The 24,738-nt window shown below is 39.6% G+C and overlaps 1 protein-coding gene across 1 annotated transcript in view; it reads right to left on the bottom strand.

Moving 5' to 3' along the window:
• LOC116700210 (cell adhesion molecule 1-like) overlaps positions 1-24,738 on the bottom strand; it is a 393,444-nt gene that overhangs the window by 18,087 nt on the left and 350,619 nt on the right. The window contains 1 exon segment of the mRNA XM_032533207.1: positions 20,700-20,732. Coding sequence (XP_032389098.1) covers positions 20,700-20,732 — 33 coding nt within the window.

Below are 24,738 nucleotides of genomic sequence, written 5' to 3'. Positions count from 1 at the left end.
GGGTTGTCATGGTTTATGGCCGATAATAGCCTCGGTCAGATTTTTTGATATGAGTGCAGCTCCGTTCAAAGTGCGATAAATGCCATCTCTCCTAATTATGCCAGGCTTTCCCTTGAACAAACTCCAGTTGTCTACGAAGGCCACATCATTAGCTGGGCACCACCCTGACAACCAGCGGTGGAAGGATGACATGCTGATCAGGTTTGGCAGGGGTCCAGAGAAAACTACTGAGTCCTACAATATCTTTGTATATGCACAAAGTGACTCATCATTAATTTCAGTGAGTTCCGATGTGCGTAAAACTTTAGATGGGATTCTATATCGCCCACTCTGGCCCCAGGGACGCAGTTTAGAATAACCAGAGTTAGTGTTGCTGAGTGGGGAGGAACTGTTAGAAAGGCAAAGATGTTGGCGGGCAGCCATAGGCTCCGATTTGGAGCGGCCGCCGCCGTGTGCGCTCCCCGGTATGAAGCTAGCGCCATGTTTATTTTGGGCAGTCACCCACTCGCCCGGCTGCATGGGGTCTGCCGGGGGGCTGCTAACAAAAGCTGCAGTATGTTGGCCCGCACCAGCTACTATATAGTTGGCTATATACAAAAGCATATGATTTTGATTCCATGGTGCAGAGCCATGCCTCAAACTCACTAAGCCTCGCTTCTAGAGCAGCAATTACATTACTACATTTATTACATGTACCGTCACCACTAAAGGAGGCAGAGGAACAGCTAAACATTTGACACACAGAGCAAGAGAGAGCAGGAGAAGGACAGGAATGAACCATTGCTAATGGCTAAGCTGGAGTAGCTAAAAGCGTTCTAACAATTGAGATCAGCGATTGAGTTGCTGTAGGGTAATGAAACTATAAGTGCTTGAGTATAACTAGTGTTTAAATACAATCAGGCACTTAGCCACCAGATTTAAGCAATAAAGCAGTGTTGAGTAAGTTTTTGCTGGAGAAGAAAAGTAGCATCCGTGACTTAAACAAATGCTTATGCGTTTGCCCCGTTGATGCGGGCTCTAAGCGAAGCAAGTGTAGTTTAATGCACAACACACTCCAATTCCAGGCACTTGGCCACCAGATTTAAACAATAAAGCAGAGTTTAATACATTTTTGCTGGAGCAGAAAAATAGCGTCGGCGAGACTGGAGCACAGGAAATAAACTTACCGTAAACGTCAGCCTCTGATGATGGACTCTTCAGAAGAGGTAATTATATTTACTCATTCTGCGCCAAAATGACACAATCTTCTGTACATAGCCATACTGAGAAATACAGGGAGTTTTGTGGCGCTGATAGTCTTAATTAGCTTTGTAGCAACTCATTTGGCAATGGCTTGAATGTAGTGGAGGTTCATTAATATCAAAAGCTATGCACTAAAGTTTTAAATGTATGATCAGCAGCATTAACCATCGATTCAATGACTTCCTTAAATAATTACTGTATGTGGAGGGATGGGAGCAATGTACTGTAACACTTAGATTTGTTGTCATGAAGTGGGAAAAACAACGAGGAACTTATTTCTTCAGATCAGGAGCAGCATGATTTGAGGCAGGCTACGCTATCCGAATGACAGAATAATGGCTTCCAGGCAATAATTATTTTTGCTCAAACAATAAAAAGAAGATTTAATATTAGAAACAAAATGGTGACTTCACAGGGAATCTTAACAGACTTTCATTCTGAGTTCCTAAATTATTAGAGACATCATTTTGTTGGACTTCTTTTTCAAATTATCTTTTCTACACTTATGCAGATTAAAATTGGGAGGGGGGTGTAACATCATTTTGCTGTAATTCAATTAGACAAAGCAAAGAGGACAGTGACACTTCATTTCATTATGAATTCACATCTTTTTTCATTCTATAATTATTTCTTTTTTGCAGCAAAACGTTAGTTGTAATTAGCAGTTATACAACAGCGTTGTCTACTGAAAATCACACATCATCACCAGTATTCAACTCTGGGCCTGCTTTTTAAAATAGAAAGCTCAAACACAGGTGAAAAACAAACTCATGCAATGTTCAAAAAGAGATTGAATATTGTCTAATTTACATCTGGCAGACAGGTGTGTAGGATATTGTCATACAAAAGAAGTTGGTATTTCTTTTTGTTTCTGTTAATCCTCATGTAACATACAGCTTTGTGTATGTAATGAAATCTATGTTTTGGTGCCAAGCAATACAGTCATGAGAAGGAAAGCAAATTGTTCCAACTCGTTGCAGAAATAAGCCAATAGTGCTTTTATCTCCTAAGAAAGCTTGCACCTTGTCTTTTTTTTCTTTTCTTCTGATGGAGCTATTCATCATTTATCTAATCACAGTCAGTTTTCATCCAAAATGTAATATAATTATGGGCTATAACGGTTCTCAGGATATTAAGCTGTATCTAGGCCACGGCTAGCTCAATAAACACCTTCTAATAATGGCTTTTAGTGGTCTCAGGAGTCACTTATCCAAACACATTGAGGACTCTCTATGGCTCCCTAGGCCAAATGAGTTTGCAGCTTGTTGCAGAGATGCACATCAGTCCCGTTAATGGGGACAATGTTAGGAGAAAAAAGAGAAGGATCTTCTCTCCATCCACCAGGCTGTCCTTTCTTCTCTCATGCATGATTATCAAACCCCTTCACCCCCCACCCCACCCCCAAACACACACATACACACATTTACACATGCCAACACTCTCCTCCCATCCCGCTGTCACTGAGCTGCCTCCAGTCTCGGCCATTTCAACGGCTGACAAAACTCCCCAGGATGTGAAAGGTGGTCAGAAGCCTGATTTGCGTGTGTTCACATTGAATGATTTTCCTAAGCCTGACATCAGACATCTGACCCTTCCCTTGCATTGGAAAATGTAAACTTTTGACGTGAACAGAGATAAGGTCAACATTACTGACAAAAAGTGATATATTCGTGAAAAAGAAACTCTTAACGTAACTCATCATCGAAACGTAAAACTGCAAAGAGAAAGATCTCGTCAACGTGAAAGTGCCAGAAATGTAAGGCGTTGATTAAATTCACTGCCGAAGTCAAGCCCTGTGCCTCCACTGCTCTTGGTATAGTGATAATAACAACAGAGGAGACTGTGTATCCTTGTGTTGTGAGACAGAATAGTATCAGTGAAATGACATCGGGGGCTTTGTGCAGATCTGTGTACACAGCAGAGACATCCCTGGGTGAAGGAACTGTGCCAAGGAAATGAGGGGCTAATCCTGGAAAAAAGAGCCTGAGACAATGGCTACATTTACATCCGTGCAGTAAACAGACTACAGGACATTTTCTGGTCAAGGTTGTACACAGAAATGATCGGTTTACACGCCCCTTTCATATCTTGTCTCACTGATTCTACCTATTTTCCCAAATCAACATATGAAAGCATAGTTTGGATGATTTGCAGCTTTCCTCTTTTTTCAGAGTTTTTCCACTGTAGACTTATACGTGGTGGAATTTCTGATAACACTGTGTTGAGGTATGAGGAGACTAAAGGGAAAGCTTAGACAACATCAGGTCATTCATAGGTCACAGGTCAGGGGACGAGAATATTCAACCAGACTCTAAACCTGTTCATGTATAATAATGTTCGTCAATAGACAGATTCAGGGAATCTAGGCAGCTGTGTGATAAGGGGACTTTTTTGTCTCAGGACTGTCCCCTTTTGGAGATCGGAGGGCCAGCCACACTCCAGCCTACTTCCCAGAGAGAAAGACAGGCTGAACTGGGATTAGCATCTGTGTTTAGGCGACTGAAATATCTTTGTTTACCTCAAAGGTTCAGCTAAAGTTAAAGTAACGCCTCCAGCATGAGTTTAAATACATGTTCAGGAAGACAGGAATATCAGAGAGTTGGGACAACACTACACAATAACACATCATGGTTCCCCGAACCTTTTTCACTTATGTGATATGAGTTTTTGAGGTTTTGTTTATCATGTCAACCAACTTTGTTAATGCCTTAACCAGGTTGTTTTCTTTCTTAATTTTCTCTTGAGTTATTTAAGTTCAGCACAAGACTAAAGAGCCTACAGCAACGTTGGCAGTTTGACTTCTACTGTAGGCACAGTGGTGCTTTGAGCTCAATACTAAAATAAGCTAATTACTAAAAGCTAAGAGATCACTTAAGTTATCACAATTCACCGTGAAGGGATCATGAATGTTTGTAAAACATTTAATGGCAACCCATCAAACAGTTTTCAAGACATTGCACTCTGAACAGGCTGGTATTCTGTATCAGCTTGTTCCAGGTTTTCACTGCAGCTATATGATGTTTACACAGTGTAAAATATTCAAACACAAAGACTGCAAGTCAAAGTAAAGGTGCGTAGAGTTCAACTTTGGTGAACTACATCATGTAGACTTGCATGTTGACCAATTGCAAATTGTCTTGACAAGGCTGATCTGTGATAAAATTAGTCCAAAATGGTGGTATGTACTGTACCAGAACTCGCCATAACCAGTTACTGCCACTGCATGACACGTCTCCAATGCCGCTTTTCCACTGAATGGTTCAGATTGACTCTTGAATCTTTTTATAATTCCCATTAAAAAAGCTGTGCAGTGTGTTGGTAACTGGTCTAGTTTCCGACTGAGCTGAGCTAATACTAGAACATGGAGTTCAAACACTGCAGACCAATGATTGGTCAGAGAGTATGATCATGAGTGCAACAGGGGACATCCTGCACAATCCCATGGTTTTGAAATAATAATAAAAAAGAATGTGTAATAGCGATTGTACTTTTTTTTTCACTCTTCCCAGATTAAAAAAAGGGCAGCCTGCAATACTACGTCGTACACTGTTGTACTAAGAGCAGACATTTGTCTGTTTGGTTCTGGATCTGGCGAGTGTCGCGTTAAAGATGACATGAAGACACTTTCACTCGACATAGCAATGGCGATCGGCTGAGAACCAACACTGAGAGGGTACTATCTGCAGTGGAAGGCAAAAGAAGAAAATTACTTGTACCAAAAAAGTGAGTCGAGCAGAGCAGAGCTGTACCATGCAGTAAAAAACACAGCATAAGGTTTCAATAAGAAGATGAATTATGTGGTGCCACTTCATTTTGCTACAGCCCTTTCTATAGTTAGTGCTAGACTCTACATAACTCCTCTGCATGATCTCACACAAACTGAGCATAAAGATGGGCTACAAGCAGAGAAAACAAGGATGTATGTTAACAATGTCAGGATGTCTGATAAGGGCTAGCTAATATAAGAATAATTAATATATACATGTATATATAGGAAAAATTGCATTTCATTGTTTAATCACTGCTACTGTACATAAATAAGCGTAAGCGCAGTGTGTGTTGAGGTTGTTTCAAATTCATGTGGTCTTAATTTTCGCTGAGGCAGCACAGCATGGTTATTCCAAAGTGCATCAAAGGACTCTGTGAGGTTTGACCTTTGTTGCAAAAATTATGGCTGCACACAGACAGTAAATGCTGCAGAGCCAAGAGGAAAGAAAATGGAATCTGGCCATTATGTAGCGATGCAGGCCTGGCGGAATATTTTCTTCATGGTCCCTGTGTGCCGGCATTGTCATGCTATTTTTCCGTCTTTGAGGAGCAGTGTTGCGACACAATCTCCGCCAGGTGTAGTAATGCTGACAAAAACCAGCAGTGATAATAAAATCCTTGAACAGGACTGAGTGCACGGTGTCGGCCTCTAATCCAAGCCTCACCTCAAAGGAAATTCAGACCAGCTTACATGCATGGATGGAGTCAGGAAAAACTGAAAAAGAAAATCTGCTGTATTTCACATATACAGCTCACATTATAGCTTGAGGTTGTATCAGAGCTGCTAAAAGTGAGCGTAGCGAGTAACAATGGATGATCCTCACAACTGGGGTTGTTCTATCCAAGGGTATTGTTTATTGTTAGACTTAAAAAATAAAAAAAAATAAAAAATCCCTGGTGGTGGCTTCATCAAATTGGGAAAACATTTATTCCAGCCCTTTCTGCCCAGACTGATAAAATGACACGAGAGAGAGAGTGACCAAAGCCTCGGAAGCAAACATTTGCTGAGAGGAAAAGAGAGAATAAAGGGGCTACTGTTGCACTGGCGATTAATAATCCATTTCAATTTCCTCTGAACTGCAATTGTTATTTTTTTGTGGAAGATGTAACCCATATCCCATCCTATTGAATAAAAGTGTGTCCTCACAAACTCTAGTCATAATTGAGTTTTCCTTTCTCTGCCCTTTTGTCGTCCATGCCAACGGCGGCCTAGCCGAGCAGACCGAATCAGTACAACTGTCTCGGATGAAAGCTGCAGAACTTAGTTGCTTTACCTGTAACACTGAGCCTAAATGAAAATTATAATAAGAGCATTATAAAACAAGGAACACACAGGTTACATAACTTGGGATCCTATTTTGCAACTAAAACTTGTTAGAAATGATGCCAGCCTCATGCTCACCACCTGCTGTCTCTACCTGCTCGGAGCTTAGAGTATCCAACAAATCATTATAATTATGATCTAAAAAAAAAATTATTATCATATAAATCAATTTGAATATTTACAAAATGCATGGTATCTGAGAAATGTTTACCACTTTGGTCAACACTAAAATACTTTTATCGTACGGATTGCCGTGCAATTTTGTACAGACCATCATGGTTCCGAGATTATGTATCCTAATGACGTTTCCTCCAGGGCTGACTACTAAAACATTACTTAAACACCATATGATTTGTTGTCAGCAATAACACAGATGTGTATTGCTGTATTATTTAGAATTACTGTTGGAAATATGCTACATTGTTAGCAAGAGGTTTGTCAAGGGCTTGCGAGAGCCAATGTAACAGCAGTTGGTGAGAGACTGCAGGTGTCAACATTTCAGCAGGTACCTGAGCTGGGGTGGGGATGATTGGGGAAGTTCGGAATCATCTGAAAATGTTTCACCACTTTGTGTGCATCTTTTGGCCTAATGGACATTAGCAAATTATGCAGAAGACGCTTTTAAAGTACTATAAGGTCACTTCAAACATCTAACAAAAAAAGGTATAATTCATGTACACTTGAAAGAGCAAATGTATATGGACTGTTTTTATATAGGGATTTTCTAGTCTTAACAACTACTCAAAGGGCTTTAACACAGAACAAGAACCATTCCCCATTCACACACATTCATACACTGTGGTCAAGGCTGCCGTACGAGGTACAAGGTGCCACCTGTTCATCAAATAAACATTCACATTCAGCGTCTTGCCCAAGGACACTTCAACATTGGACTGCAGGGCCAGGGATAGAAGCACTGACTGAATTGGTAGACAACTGCTCTACCACCTGAGCCACATCTGCCCACAGACATAATACAGTGGAATATTTTCATTTGTCAATTTCTGATACGCAGTAAAAAATAACCATGTAGCATAAAGTTTGGATGGAGGATATGGAGGATAGATGGAGGATGGGGTATAGCTTGGCACTTAAATGTCCTCAATATCTGACTACTTTACACAAGGGTTATGATGGGTCAGCTACCAGTGGTGGTGCTGCTGAACAACATTGGCTAAAAAGGTGTGCCTGTTGTTAACCTGCTCAAACTTTTTAACTACAGGCAGCTTTTCCTGTACAGGCTGATTAAACACATTGGATCTCAGATGTCACAGGTGAGGAGAAAAATCACTACTGATTACACTTCCCTGTCTATTTCAACACTTCCTTGCCTATTTCATCATGTGAAAGCCAGACGGAACCTTAGAGGTTCACTTAACTTTCAGCAGGAGGTGAGTTATGAGAGGAGGAAGAGGTTTGTCACCTGCCATACTCGGCTGTGAGTCTGAAACTAATTAATGCAGCATATGTGCCTCATATGAAGAGTGCCCCACAGACAGGTTCAAGCCACAAGAGTGTAAGCCTCAAAATAAAATCACATCTATTTTCTGTGTGCACACGTCTTAAATAAAGACATCCAATATTGCACTGATGTAGAATTCTATAATGGACTTCTCCTAATTAAAAAGCACTTTTATGCAAACTTTTTCTTTTCTAAAGGGCTGAAACTGGTTTCCACTTACTCATCCTGATGCATTTAATGTGCAAAACATTTTCAAAACTCCATTTTATAATTTCTTTCTAAGGTGACCTACCCACTCCAGCTCTGCCCTCCAAAGAAAACTCATAAAATTCTGTCTTTCCATTTCAGAAACACACCTTTCAGACATTCCATGTATTTGTTGACCAGCGTCAACCCAGGAAATGCAGCTTCTGTGCTATTGAACAATTTTTTAAAACTCTTTCAACACTTATCTGCATGTGCTGTTTTCATTCTCTTATCCACAGGCTTATGGCATAGTCTTAGCATGACATTTCATAGGTTATTTATAGTTTAATAGGTTGTCATGTTTGAGGACACCTTTTCTCTGTAGGTTTTCAACACAGAACACATATCTAAATAAAATGGGTAGATTAGCGCTAATCTATAAAATATAAAGTGCAGAAAACAAAATATAAAATAAAAAGCAGAAAGCAAATTTTCCTAGGTAAATTCAATGATTTATAAGTTTCCATCATGTGTTGTGTAATGTAAATAGGAATGATATTATTGCCATATAGACTCAGTCAAACCTGAGTCCAATTTATACTTCTTTACATGTTGGTGAATTGCACCATTGAGAGTTATGAGGAATTAGCTGCCAGTCCCAGCAGTTGCTGTTTGCACTTTAACTAACTACTTCTGATACTGAAGAAAATATCTGTAATGAGCAATGAGTAATAAAGTGTAATGACTACAGGACAAGATCTGACATTTTCAAGAGCATCTTTTTACATGATTTCTAGGCAGATTTTTGGATGTTTTTCCTTGACTGACATTGGAGAATCTGCTACATTATCACTGGATACAGGTTCTTCTGACTTCCACCGTTATGTGAGAAAAAGGGCTATCTTTCACGCTAATTCTATAAATCAGCATCAACCGATTCCAGGTTCAACCTAGGCCATGACCATTATTGTTCGGCTCACCAAAAAACATATTTTATATGCACACAATCATCAAACAAATGCTCTGGCTGTCAAAAACCTGCCACAGTGTCCCTTTAACCTACCAGATTGTCAGGAAGTCAGTGATGTTGGCAATGCCATCTGTCCCTTTGATAGTCAGTCAACCCAAGATCACCTGCTGTCTCTGAGGTCTGGGAGGACTCATTCTTCAAGTCCAAAGGACAGCATTTGAAGTGTTGGCCAAATTTTTCAACACGTCTTTCCCAAATGTTTCCATACTCATTATAGAAACCATACATGGACACACGCAATAAGGATGTGAATCGCACACATTAAACACACCACAGACGTAAACTTCTCCTTTACAAAATATTTTCGTAAGTTAGCTGCCCCATGCAGCCAAAATCAAAAGTCGAAAGAAACAATTGCTACATTTGCTGCACTTACAATACCCAATGGTAATTTGGCACATTTAATGAATGCCTTGCCTCATTAATGACGTCCAAATGTGACAGCCTTAGTCCTTGGATTCGAGAGAAAGGTCCTGTGCTTTATCTGCCATAATCCTGCTGAGAGCAAAAGGGTCATTAAACTGCTCCATTCCTCTCCACTATTAGATCTCTGAGTGCGGCTCAATTATCCCACTACTTTCACATGCTTGCTGACAGCGTGTTGGCAGGTGTGTCCTTTCCAGACGCGCTCACCTCTCCGGATTGGAAATTAGTCAGTGCAGCTAGCCGTCAGCAAAAGCAACTGACATCTTCCACCGCCATGGCTTTTAATTAAGAGTGAGGAGATGGAAGTAAGACGAGAACTGCGAACGCTGTGTGAACATCTAACACCAAAATGCAGGCTCTGAACTGCGGAGCACGTGAATTTGTTAGAAACAGGTTACAGGGAGTTAATTTACCTCATGCAGGTAACATGACGACAAAGACAATTTTTGATTAGATTAGATTCAACTTTGTCATTGCACATGTCACAAGTACAGAGCAACAAAATGTAGTTAGTGTCTAACCAGAAGTGCTTAAGCAGTGATTAAATAACAAATTTATCACATGTGCTACAGTACAGGGCTGTTCAGAGACCTTCTGAGGGGCAGGGGCTCTCAGGGGACACTCTGTTAACCTACAGGGAACTGCTGCTGTCATCTTTAGTGAATCAGAGAAGGAAACGGTGACGCTATAAGGCTGTCACACGATGACTAGTGTGTGCCCTAATACAACGTGTAATTGTGGCGAAATGTCACTAGCTTGCCTGTTGGCTGTTTTCATCCTGGAGGAAACTCGTTAACTAGCGGCTACAGCTAGAAGCTACTATAACAAACCAAATGTGCACGCACGTATGCATTCTCATTCACTTCAAAAGCCCGCTTACCGACACTTCAACTTCCAACTCTTGCTCTCGCTGGCTGCCGACGGACTAGAGTCAGAGTGGCGTGCCTGGCAGGAAGCGGACATGCGCCACCTGGTCATCGTGTGATATGAAGGTTTAGGTTTTATCTAGCAAATTATCATTGTTAAGTATTCTTCAAAATATTGTGGGCCATCGTCAGACAAAACATGCAAAATAAAAAATATGGAAGAAATAAGGGGACTTTGGCCTTGAACCCCCCCCCCCCTGCACATGCATGCTCCAGTGTGAATTAATGATCATCCACAAAGCAAAGCCCTGATTATTACTGTGCTAAGTTTGGCCACTATTGTGCCACAACAGAGCTGGACAAAAATATTGGACTTTGGCGCAATTGCTGCTGCTCAGAAACACATGGGAAGTAATAAGTCCTTGTGGAACCATTTTTACTGGATGCGCTGGAAATCTTATCTTCATAATGTTGCACAGTTACACTGATGCATGTCTATTGGTGCAAGCCTGGTTAACTGCTCTATGCACTATTACCAAAAAATAAACAGTGTATACTTTACAGTATACAGAATGTGATTGGAACGCATTTTGATTGGGATTTGTATAACTACCAGAATATTAGAAATACTGAGATTCTGTAGTTACAAATCTCTCAATACATAATCACACCCTTAATAATAATAATTTTCTTCCATGCCACCAAACGAAGTCTGAACTTCTCTTAATATTGGATTGTCTTCATTCACATTGGACGGAATGTGGTTTGAAAAGTTAACATAACTCTCGTGCATAAATACTAAATTCCTTTCAAAATTCTATTTTTCTTTGTAGTAATCAATGTTACCATTTATACGATTTGGAGTGATTTGATATTCCTAAAGATCAAGGGCTCAAGTGTGGTTTACATTGTTTGAGGAGGAATTTTTGCTCTGATAAAGACTGTTTTGTTAAATAAGAGAGAAAGGCTTTGTAATCAATTTGTTTATTCCCACCTCTATTCTCTCTGTGTGAGCATTTGACCAGCTCTTTCTGTAACTTTTGTTTCAAATGAGCGCCTTGAACTCTGTGGGTCTCATGAGTGAAAAAGACTTTTTTTCCAGTCTCTTGGCCTCTCTCTCATTTCGGCATAAGAGCTAATGCTTAATCTATAAAAACAACATTTCAGCTCATCTCAGAGCTGCAGGTTTAATTTGGTGCAGCCTGCCCTCCACGCCTCATCCCCTTTACCTGGCCTGTTTTAGAGGGAAATGGTCAATTCTCAGGAAGAGCCTTCAAGCTCAATAGTGCCTCAGCTCCATCTCTCTTTTAGTCAAGACAAGCTGGGCATCACCATGGCAACAATATTTGAACGGATATGGGGAGCCAGGCGGTCATTGCTGATGCTTGTTCTAACAAGCTCTGACTTGGTGTCACACGCTGGGCACGCATATATAGTCATGAATTAACATTTCTCAAATACATTGGGAGTTTTGGAGATTGCCCTGTTGACACCCAAATTATGAATCATAATGCTAAATGTCACTTGAAGGAAGGAGCAATAACTGAAATGCACTTAGTTTTCTGAATTGATTGAGCTGAAAATCCTCACAAATAAAGTTTCTACAGCTATACAGTCAGAAATGGTGTTGACACTGAGGGGCTCACAGGGTCCAACCACGTTCCTGGGTTCTCACACCAAAGACAGCAATCAATAAATAAAAAAGACAAGGGGTTGGGTTGGGCTGGGGGGGGCATGTTGTGTCAGTTTTTTTTTTTTTTTAAACCTTTATTTATTAGGGTAGGTTCATTGAGAGGAAGCCTCTCTTTTGCAGGAACACACTGATCCCATTCACACAGTTCCACATTCATACCTGGAAGCTGCCCGGTACAACCACAGTCTGATCTGCTGGCCACTGAGCAGCTCCACTGGTACAGGTGATACAATGAAATCCAATCCAGGCAGGCTGGTTTGAATAATCGATTGACAAAACACATTAAAATAAGCTACCAGGAATCTTTGCTTGTGCATATTTTAATTGCCCAACACCCAGACATGGCCAGATGATGGTGAATTGTGTTGCAGAAAAAACTTGTGCGAGGTTCAGATATATATATATTTTTTTACAAAACCTCACAAACAGTTAGAGCACTACAGTATAGGACTAACTCTGTGGGGAAAAACTAATGCAGTCTAATACAACAGTACTACACTAAATTCTAGCTTCATGAAGTGTAGGATGTTGAGTTTTCCCAGCTACAGTACATGTAAACAGGTTTTACGGTAACCAGCTAACTTTAGGGCTTGTACATGCATTCTCTGATTCCCTTTCTCCCAGCAAACCTGGTTTCCTGTTCCATGTGCAGCTAACATTATTAATTGGATAATTTGATAAATGTATACAAAAGCCCTTTATCACCTCTGCAGCCAAGTATGCCAGTAAGTCACAACTCTCAGTAATATTGACTGTTGTTAGTGCAACTTATTAACCTTCTGTATTCTTTATTCTAAACTTATGTATTGTAATCATCATGAGCTGCAGCTGTGTTCCCATGGTATCAGACCTATGTGTCCCAATATAGACAAATTATTTCCCAATATAGGCCAATTATTTCATTTTTATTATTATTTCATTTCATAGCTTCCTCGAGCCTACCTACTGACTCCCTCCACCTCTGGGGACATTTGCTACCGATGTTATTATCGTTGCATGACTATCGTTGCATGACTCAGCACTGTCAATATTCATTCAACCAGGGCTCGGAATCCATGTCATAGAAGTGATTCACTACTTACTGAACTACCGTCCGTATTGTATTCAGGGTGGACACCCACACAAATGACTGGCTGCTCAGACCTCTCCCCAGGACTGTGTGGGTATGCACAGACAGCGCTTGATTGATATTTATGACTTTCCTGTTTGTTATCTCCGCTGGCCGCCTTGCATTCGGCTGTGTCTGTGTGTGTGAGTATGCAGCTAATCCTGCATACTAATGGTTCCATAAGCTTAAGATTAGTTTTTGGCTTTTATGGCCTTTCCTTGACAGGATAGCTTGAAGACAGGAAAGCGAAGAGGAGGAGAGGGGACGACATGCAGCAAAGGGCCGAGGGCCGGACTCGAACCTGGGACGCTGCCAAGGACTCAGCCCACATGGGGAGCAAACTCTACTGGGCGATCTAGAAGGTCATTGACTGCTGACTACTCACTTCTCCTAAACCGCCGGTAGGGGCCGCAAGTGATTAATAACTGCTTAGGTTTGAAATCTTGTTTCCTCTAGGGACAAAGTATGTGGCATCACGTTAGTTTTAGCTGACTCTTTTGCTGGCGTTTACACGTGTACAAAAACATGTAAAAATGTGCATCGCTGGGGTTTAGGAATTGTTTCTGTCCACTTTTCACGCCAAGGTAAGACAGCAGTGGTTGTTTAAAATAGTAAATGATGGCAGCCAGATGCTGAAAGGCACTGGTCAGTTAACTTAGCTTGATGGTGTTTTAAGCCCCCAACATTGACTTCCAGGCAGCGCTGCGACCGTTGACTTCAAGGCAACCATACCTAACCTTTACCTTAACCATTGCCTAATCCTAGTGCCTTCCAGGCAGCGACATTGGCAGCTTAAAAAAAACCAAACACCCTTAACTTATCAGCATGGTGGCGACACACTGGGTGACTTTTTTGTCAACAGGCAAGGGCAATGTGCTTGTCATCAGGAATTAACATACACTAAATGCCTTTGTAAATTTTGCACAAAATCACATAACAAAAGGCATTTCCAACAATCTGTCGACTACTAGAGCACAAACTTATTAAAGCTGCAATACATTGTTTTTGGGCAGCTGAAGGAAGTTGAGAAAAACAACATATTAACTTTTAGGTGGATATTACAAACGTATTAGCAAGCAGTTGCATATTTACATATCCAGCAGTTACAGAGCAACAGTATCATTCATTAGGAGTCATGTTTGTCCACCTGGTTAATGTAAGTCTAATATTCACCCTTTCTCTCTCAGCTCTGTTTTTGGTCTCTGAGGGACAAACACAGGGATATCTGACTCTATAGCTGCTAAATGTCTGTCTGCTGTTTGATGCGGAACAGGTTTTTAAGAGTTGCTCAGCTGAAAACAGCTGCCTGCTGCGACCAAAAACAGAACCCTATGAGAGCGGTCAGAGTAAACAACAACAGTAAAATTGTTGAAAGCTTAACAATGAGTTGAAACTCTCTATAAAGCTCTGTAAAGTCGAAGAGAGTTACAGATTCAGCTGATCATTCTCTGTAGGTTGGTCACCAGGAGCAACCCTTCAACATTTCCATTTCATACATTTCATTTTATGAAAACATTGATTATAACGGCTTTAAAGTGAAATACTGCCTTTGAAAAAAAAGCGAAAGCTCAGATGGGCCGATCTGGAATCTTGCCCCTTATAGGGTCATAAGGAGAAAGGTTACCTCCCCTTTCTCTGTTTTGCCTGCCCAGAGAATTTGGCCCGCCCATGAGAAAGAGAGAGAGACATCATAACTTTCATACAAGCAAAGTGGGAGTTTGTCAAGATAATGGTGAACAAGTGTGTGGTGTAGCAGTGTTTTGTCATTGAGAACCAGCATTTATGCTAGCACTAGCATGCTAGGGTTAACTACCTTGTCTCAGCTAGTGAGCTAGAAAGCCGTGCAGATTTTGAACAGCTCACCCAGAGACTGAAGGCAGAGGACGTTCAGAAACCTATCTCACTCAAAACAGCATGGATGTTTTTTTTCCAAGTTTGATATGTGTGGTAGCACCAGAGACACAAAGTAACACCCCTAGTCCCAGAAAAAGTAATTTTTTCATAATATGGGCACTTTTAACAACGTAGGCACGGGAGGGTAAATTGACAGTGTTGGTCTTAAAATAGCAAAGACACTTGCGTCAGGCCTTGTGCCACGCAGTGCTGGTTGCAAGATAGGGCCCTTGAACTGCATTTGAATTACCGGTAAATGTATGTCTAAATGCTGACCTTGAATACATTTAAAGTCAATGATGTCTTGTCAACATCCCATTCTTGTTCTTCCAGTAAGATCATTGTTGCTAACCTCTATACAGCGGCTGGATTTATGGTTTTATCTCCTGGAAGGAAAAAAGGCACAGTGCTGTTTTCAGAACAAAGCAGTTTTAACCTTCAAGAATAATTGAGCAGGATCAATTTGATGCAGGAAATGTGGTCGATATGTGGTGAGCTTGTACTTAAGGTTCTGTCTGCATTAAGAAATGGTTGAAGGCTATGTAGTTTGCATTTGTCGTGTGGCTGGTTGTTGCATTGAGAAAAAAAAAACATTTCACATTTCATGATTTGTAAGCTGGGACAAAAAAAAGCTTTATTTCGACTGAAAAGCCCAATTTCACATCAGCATAAGCCTTGTGGAATAAGTGAGTGTTAATTATATTTAAATATTCGGTACAACACCTGAACCCTTCACTAATGTTCATTCACTAAACCGTGTATGCATATTAATGAAATCCCATCTCTATCAATCTGCCGTGAAAATCAATTCATCTGGTTTAAGCCCATGTTCTTTTGCCCTTTATAAATATTTTATGAGGGAAATACTGTAAGTGAATATAATTTTTTTTTAAACAAATCAAAATGATGTACATGGAAATGCAGTTATTGGTGTCACTTGGCATTCAGACTGGCAGTGGGCGGCTTCAACACTCAGTAATGTAACAGGATAGGTCCGACACCTGCTCCTTTCACATCTACTGTAAGATGTACAGTAAACAAAGTCAAACAAGTGACAGGCTGTCAAAACCTCTTTAGCATTTTCACTTACTTGAACATGCAAACTGGATTTGATTGGCCACCCAAAACAAAACATCAACATATCATCATCCCCTTTGAATTTGATATGACACACTTGTTATCAAACAGTTGCATCCAGCAGTTACAGAGCAACATTATCATTCATTTCAAGTGTTTCTGGCCACTTGGTAAATGTAAGTCTAATATTCACTCTCATCTAACTCGGTTTTTTGATCTCCACCAACTCCTGAGGGAAATACCTGTCTCTTTAGCAGCTAAATGCTCCACTATGTTGTAGCAGCTAGTCTGTAACTGTGTCTGTGTCTGCTGTTTGATGCTGAGCAGGTAGTGTACACTGGGTTCATCAGAGCTTTTTCACTGGAAACAGCTGTTAGATGCAGCTGGAAAAGACACTATGAAAGCAATAAGAGTGATCCAAAACATTAAAAACTGAGCTGAAACTGCTAATGATTCACTGGCTGTAGGTTCATCACTATGAGGGACCCCTTTCTTATGGTTTTCACATTGTTATTTGATACATTGTTATTATAAATATATGCATTACAGACACTGTAGAGAATTAACTATCATTTTAAAGTGAAGGGTATTTAAAGGTGTTCTAAGCGATGTTGGGTAACGACACTTCTAGGTCAAGGTCTATTTATATAGCCCATTTACAAACAGTCACTACTGCCCCAAAGTGCTGTAAAAATTTAGATAACAACAACAGATAAGAGCATAATAAATAACCAGAAAAATCCTTCTAAAACAGAATATGCCAAAAACAATAAAACAGACAAAAGATAAAAACTTTTCTCAAAACAATAACAATAAAATGTCACAGATCAGCTTATGTTAAAAGCCAGTGCAAATAGATGAGATTTTAGAAGTGATTTAAAGCTCTGAATAGAGGAGGCTGCTCTAATGTTGAGAGGAAGAGAGTTCCAGAGCTTAGGACCTGCCACTGAAAAAGCTCAGTCCCCTCTGGTCTTCATTCTGGATCTGGGACAGTATAAAAGCACCTGCTCCTGGACCTAAGTGCTCTGACTGGAGTGTGCAAAATCAGCATATCAGATAAGACCTCTTGTTGACGTTTGAAGTATTTTTAAACAAAACAAGCTTCTGCCTCCTCATCATCCCCGCCCACATTTTTATTTTCCCTAACTAACTTTCATTTCACTTTTATAAAAAGTGTCATTTTATTTGTTTTTTTCCGTTTCAGTGTAGCTCGTAATAGATACCATGCACGCTAGGCACGTAGCCAACTGTACGACACGTCATGACACGGTGTTCATGGGAAATGTAGGATAAGCATGACAAGCATTGTTGCTAGATTACGATTATTCATACATTACACACAATCTGGCAACACCAATTTGTTGCATTGTTACTGCCGCCTGCTGAATTGTAACTTTACAATGTTATGTGCAAAGTTCATTTTTAACTGCATTTGGCAGGTTGATGGTTGTTAATTTAAAGCCCTGACTATGAGTAATTTCCTCTTGAATGTACAATGAGTACATTCCTCATTGTTCCTTTGTGTGGCAAATTAAGGTATTATTATAATTATAAAGAGCACACTACTGTTTGCATGTGCATTGAACAACAATCACCAAGTGAAAAATCATCCAATATGAACTTTGGAAGTAACTCTTGCAGCAATGTTACTCAGTGTCCAAAACAAATTTCTCCTTAGGGAGACTAAAAAAGATACTTTGACTTCACTAGCCTACGGGCTGCAGGTGAAAAGAATGTTGAAAGTTCAATATTACAGATTGTTTTACTTATACCAAAATGTAGAAAGTCCCCTTAACAGCCAAATTCATACTGTATGATTGTTTCACACTTACTTATTCATTTATTTTGGCAAAAGGAAACTCATTTTAGACATTTGAAGGGATGTTATGTCTAAAGATTTTTCTTATTTAAAAGGGAAATCTTAAGATGCTTGATGCAACTGCAATGCATTTAAGTTTCTAGAGAATCTTCAAGTTCACACACAGTAATTACATTCATGGCGCGTTACTTCGGTTACTAATTTTCATTTAAAAATAAAAAATGCTGGGACAGATTGTAACATCTGGAGCAACCCTTCAAAAACTCATAAATGTTGAGGAGACATCTAACAAAAAGGAGAATAAAGCATCTGTTGCCTGGCCAATACAAGCTGGCAACATCATTCACAGGAGAGAAGCCGAGTGCGGCTGCAGGCGTGTTTGTCTGACACAGGAAGGGAAGACTATGTCAGGAGGCACTCCAACAGCCGCATTTCCCATCACCATCGCTGTGATGTATTAAACATGCCAATTTTTGCTGACAACATCATTAATTAAATTTATGCGTGCATAAATTAGAAAATGGTTTTGAAACATTTTAAGTATGAAGATGAATGTGCTATGTTAAAGCATTATTAACGAATTGCTTTCTATTTGCTTTTGCTTTGATGCAAAAAGGTGCTTCACAATCTAATCTTATCATCTATACTCGCTGATATTGCATGAAAATAGGACGGTGAGAATAATGTCCAATATGTAAAGCCAACACACAACCCAGTTATGTTTCTGTTTTATCACCACATAGGTATTATTACTGAGTTTTCACCCTCATCCCCACTGAAAATCCCAACATTTGGTAAAACTTTCTAATAGTCATTAATGAATGGTTATTTGATAGTTAATAAAAACTTTCGTTAATAGTTCTTTTACCGTATTAACAATGAAATGATTTAGAATGTTCACTGATTATTAGTAATGTTATAATTTATATTATTTTATCATTAGTTTAGTCTAATAGGCAATAATAAGTTCAAAAATGTAGATAGTTAAGAATTTGGGTAATAGTTAATAAGTGTTGCATAAACAATCTACAAACATTATTTGGACGGCAATTAAAAAGTTGGACATAATGCTTATAAGTGGTTTATAAAGCACAACGTAACATTAATTCAGACCTGATAATTATTTTTGGTGATCTATAAAAAAAATGTTAATAATAAATGATTGTTTGGTTTATTTGAAAACTGATGATATCTAAATAATGTTTATAAATTATTTAAGTAACCATCGACAGAATATAATCAGCAACTTTATAATAGCCATCCAAATAATGTTTGAAAATGTACAAACATGACATTTTGTAAATGTATGAACATCATATACATCAGCCCTTTGAGATTTCCTTTTGAAATGTAAAGGGCATTATAAATAAAATGTATTATTATTATTATTATTATTATATAATCAATCGACCCCTCACTCATGCTGTCAAGCTTAAATTGCATGTAAAACTAATTGAAATTGTACGAAAAGATAAAAAACCTGCCCATCTCAACTGTCTCCACCACTTTAATATTCAAACCGATCCCCTTGGTAACTGTGAGTAATCAAACTTTAATATTTACAAAGCTAAGATGGCTGCTTCTGATATCTGTGAGACACCTGAGTCCGCCCGGCCCTATCTTTTATTTTGATAAAATCTGACCATCAATTGAAAAGAAACTAAAAGAAAGAAAAGAATAAAACCATGTAAACATACATTTTTTTTATGGAAAGCAAGGCTGGATTAGCATCCTGGCCAAATCGGCATTTACCATGGGGTCCCAGGCCCTCAAGGGCCCCAAAGGTTCTTTTTGGTTCATTAATATGAAACCTTATGTGGTGCATTGAGATCTATGTGGGTATGCTCGTTTGTTGTGTTATGTTTGTATAAGCTACTGGTCTAAATGCCTAAATTTTCCCACGTGATGAATAATCTATCTATCTATCTATCTATCTATCTATCTATCTATCTACCTACCTACCTACCTACCTACCTATCTATCTATCCATCTATCTACCTACCTACCTACCTATCTATCTATCTATCCATCTATCTGAATATTCCTAAATATAAATGTGTTTAACCAAATACCCCCCAAACAGGGGGTTAATAAGGGGCCCATGGCTCATTGTATGCTGCACTGGCCCCCATAACTCGACCATTATGTAGCAAGTAAGAGAGGTCAGTTTAAAATGTCCTGATGGAAGAGAAGCAAGCACATGCTTAATAGAATAGTATGTGACCCCGCGTTTATGAATTTGATCACAAAAATTGTGAATCTGCTGCCACAAAAAGGGATGCAAATTAGGCAAAATGAGAAAATGATGCGTATCATTTTCATTCAAGTTAATGAAAACGAGTAAATTAGGTCTATTTTTGCCTCCACACAGAATCATTTTAAGCTGTTTGATATAATCAGTCGTGGCTCCAGAGTGGGCTTTATTCCTCTGTGGCACCTTCAGGGAGACACTGTGATTGGTTGGTTTGAGAAACCATTTCACAAGTGTAGTTCCAGCGAGAAGAATGAGAAGCTTTACTGCTATGCATGTCTCTATGCAATGACAGTAAGTTATATAAACATCTTTGTGGCATAATTAATGCAACACAAATTAATTGTAGCTTGACTGTTACTTGGCAGGTGCTCTGTGGCATTAAAAGACAGCTCAGTTGAATCAATACATGACTGACACCAGGCACACAGCTGACATTTCCAGGCTGGGCAGCCTGGCACAACTGTCTACTGTGCAACAGTAAAGGTAGGCATGCTGCAGAGAAAGGATACAAGTAAAAAGAAAGACATAAAGAGGAAAGTAAAGATACCAACCATGAGCTGCAGGTTCAGTGCTGGGCGCAGTGTCTGAGCACACAAGGAGAGGACATGGCAGTTGCGGAGGGAGGTGTGGAACAGGAGGAACAGCATGCAAATAAAGGAGAAATGGGGGAGGAAGCAGGGAGGGAGCGGGGCAAGGGGGGGAGGGGGGGGAGAAAACAAATGACACCCATAAGCAAGCATTCAGAAGACCAGAACATGACAAAAGACATAAGGCTTAAGGGAAATCAAAGGGGAACCAAAGGCAGTGCAGAGATAAACATAAGCTTACACACACACAAAAACACTTTCCACTGCACACACTGGACATTTCACTCAGAGGGGAGGGTGACTACTGCTTGAGGAGATATGGAAAAGACTATTATCATGTGCTTTAGGCAGCTTTGGTGTGTAGAAAAGACAAACTATCAAGAGGATATAATTGTGCAGCAGTTCTGATGTAACAGTGTATGACTTGGCAAAACACTCAACCATCTATGTACAAAAGGAATGTTTTGCATGGCAACGACTCAAGCAAAGTTTTAACAAAGAAACAGTGTTCAGTGGTCAGGGTTGCGATGGCGTGGTATGAATGACATATTCATGACTTTTTAAATGTTGTTTAATGTGGTAGCCTTCTCTTAAATTTTAGCCCTATAACTCCAAATGTCCCCTAAAGATCAACAATGATCCATAGGAATTGCACACAGTGTGCTGATGTCCACCAGATACATGAATGTTTTAGAAAAGTGAACATGATTTCCGGATGTATGAGTCAGAAAGGTTTTTTTAGATGGTGTTGAATGACAACTAACAAGCACTTGGTCTGAAGCATACTTCCACTCTGTCTTAAACCTTCATGTCTCCATGGATGTTACATCTGTGCTACTGCTTCTCCAAACTGCTTCACCAGTTCTGTCAGCAACACAGCTGGTCAGGAGGAACAAAAATTTGGGAATTTGAAGCGGTTATTTACATCTTGAAATCTGAATACTACCGCATTTAAAAACAAAAAGTAGCTATATTCTCTGAAGAATTTTGGCCCATTGTGTGGCTCCATGGTGTCATAATCTAAATAGAAGTTGAAAAAAACTTTGACCAAAACGTTTAAAGATAATTAGGAATAATTTTTGGTCAATTCAGACATATTTAATCGTTTATTAGATTCAAAGCAAGCCTTTTGCTAAAATAGAATTGTCTGTGTTTGACACCCATCAACTTGCTGCAAATTCCAACAAGGAGACTGAACGCTTTGATTAGGTTGATTTTATATCATATCCAACTACTGCACTAAACAGAGACAAATTGCAGACAGACCAGGAGTAGATACAACATAGAACACTGGAAACTACTGGACTCTAGGGAAACAGAAGCAGGGATTGCACCTTGCCGAGACTGAAAAGCTGTACTGGAGTAAACATATGCTTTTTAAAAACACTTCTGAGGGAGATGCTTGCCACCGACAAATGGGGCTTGTCCAAAAACATCGCTTTCTAACTGTTTATCAAAGCGTGTCTGCATTAAAGTGCCAACTTTTAAAACAGTAAAAGTGCTGAAATTAATTTAAAAATGATAAAAGCAACATTTGGTCCAATTCTGGACTATGGCTATGAAAAACACATCAAAACAGATCAGGTTCAAATCGGACAGTTTCAACAGCCGCAATGTAATTCCAAGAGGCTAAATGTACATTAGTGTGCCGTACGTTTCCTTGGCCTTCTGTCTCAGCGGAGACATGAGAAAGTGCCGAAAAAGCTATTAAGACCAGACAGATGTTTGTGGAAGAGAGAGAATGGTGCTCAGTATGTGTAATTGTTCGGGCAGCAGTAGGCCAATGGCACACCTCCACTCTTCCGCCAGAGGCTCAGAAACAATCTCACAAGGTGAGACTGTTTCGAGTCCATCTCAGAATTACCAAAGCCACTGAGGACACGCGTCTCTATAAGGTCCTCGAGTAGTCACAAGTCAATGCCAAAAAAGGCCTCAGGCCAGTCACTGGTAGACATTGTTAACACTGTGCCTCAGCATAATCTACAGAAGAAATTCTTTCCATGTTTGTGGCATGTTGGTATCATAGTTGTCATCTGTACTTACTTCTAACTCCAGATTAGCAAGTCAGCTAATATTGGCCTTAACGCAGGTTTTATGGAATCACTAATTGTAACACTAATTACTAATTAAAACAAATTGTATGAAGCGGCCCTTCCGCCCAATCAGTTTGCCGGATCTTAATTACAGGATCCCACCATAGACAAGTGACAAGTACTAAATATTACACTGTGACAACTTTATACCATACACCGCAGTAATTAAGAGATGTAGGAAATGTTTGTAGTGTACCAAATTTACTTGCTTTGGCTTTTTGAAGTTAGCTGAGCCAGTGGCAATAACGGGTGATATTTACAGTTGATTAATTGCGCATACAGTACATTCTAGACACACACAGGATTCTCAAAAAGCATTGGTTTATTATAGCCTTTTCAAAAACTTTTTTACTTTACTTTGTTCTATATCATTACAGCCCCAATGATAAAGGGGAGATTTTCTATGGTTGTGTTGAAGGTAGCCTTGCTTTTATGTATATTTACAATAAACCAGTCAAATATCACCCTGAACTCCCTTAATTTGTTCCCATTCATATCTATATAAGTGTAGAGCTGCGCATATACAACATTACCTGCCTTAAAGTTATCTTCTTCCAAATCCAATTTGCCAAGCAGGAAATATTAGATACAAACGATGATCATGATCAGAGACCTTTAGATATTTCAAAAGAGGTTACAGGTTATGATTAAAAAGCTATGAGACACAAGTGCCACAGGTGAGTTATTGAGTAGCTTGCTGAGAGAAGACCGTTTTCCCTGATGATGACTAAGGACGCTGAATTTCTCACCTCTCTGAAATCATTTAAGAAACTTTTCAAGAGGGCATTTATTTTTGATGAATTGACCAAAATCCAAGAAAGAAAACACTTATGGGCATTTGGACTACTTAAATAAATGAGGACTTGGGAAAGCACATGAACACAAGTATGGTCAAGAATGCAGATTGAAAAAGACCATATATACAATATATATATATATATATATATATATATATATATATATACACACACACACACACAGTGTGTGTATATATATACTGTATATCAAATTGAAAATGGTGAAATAGCTGACTGGGGGATTTTTATTTTCACATTTTCTAACAGAACAGTCAAAATATAAAATGAAGCCTCTGTCCATACAAGCCTCAGTCAACAGAAAGGCAGCATGGCCTGGTAACCCTCATTACACTGTGGGTGGCAGCCATGTGGGCCTATTCAATATGTCTGCTGCTGAATGATTGCCTGTCCGTTTTCGAGCGGCCTCGTCCCCATCCACCATGTCCAGCTTCACAGGTCAACTGAGACATCGGCAGTTTCTTCACTGACATCCAAAGACATGATGCGGCCACATCAGCTCCATTACTAGTTACTAGCCACGCTTCCCATGAGCCCTTTGGTGACTTACTGTGACATGACATTCAGCTCAACATGCAGAGATAACTGCGTGCCAATCATAATTGTATTGGCAGAAATGGATTAGGTGGAACCCTGTGGTGCTGAAAATGCCAACAGGCTGCTGTGTGTCCCCGCTGGCAGCTAGATTACTTTTTTGTTGGATCCACTTTCTCTAACCTGCTTTCTCTACTTTGGCTTTAGTTTGCGATTTCCTACATTTCCAAGAATGTTGCCATCCCCCACAGAGCTCTGTTGATAGGGAAACCGTTATCTCTTTCTTTTCAACAATAGATTTGTTTCCCCTGTAACAACTATTGAATGCTAGTGAAAAACAGTACATCGAGGAAGAGACTCTACTTCTTAGTCCTATGGAACTTACAAAGTATTGTGACTACATAACACTGGAGGATTGGAAGTAGTATTTGTGTTAAGGCTCAGAAACAGACCGTGAATACCAGGCTTAAGTTACCACAATATAATTGGCTAACGCAATTATATGTTACCCCAGCAAAGTTACATACGTTTAATAGGGTTAACCCAGATTTCTGCTACAAG

The sequence above is a fragment of the Etheostoma spectabile genome, chromosome 13 (assembly GCF_008692095.1).
Source record: "Etheostoma spectabile isolate EspeVRDwgs_2016 chromosome 13, UIUC_Espe_1.0, whole genome shotgun sequence".
Taxonomy (NCBI): Eukaryota; Metazoa; Chordata; class Actinopteri; order Perciformes; family Percidae; genus Etheostoma; species Etheostoma spectabile.
This window is presented reverse-complemented; position numbering and strand designations above follow the sequence as displayed.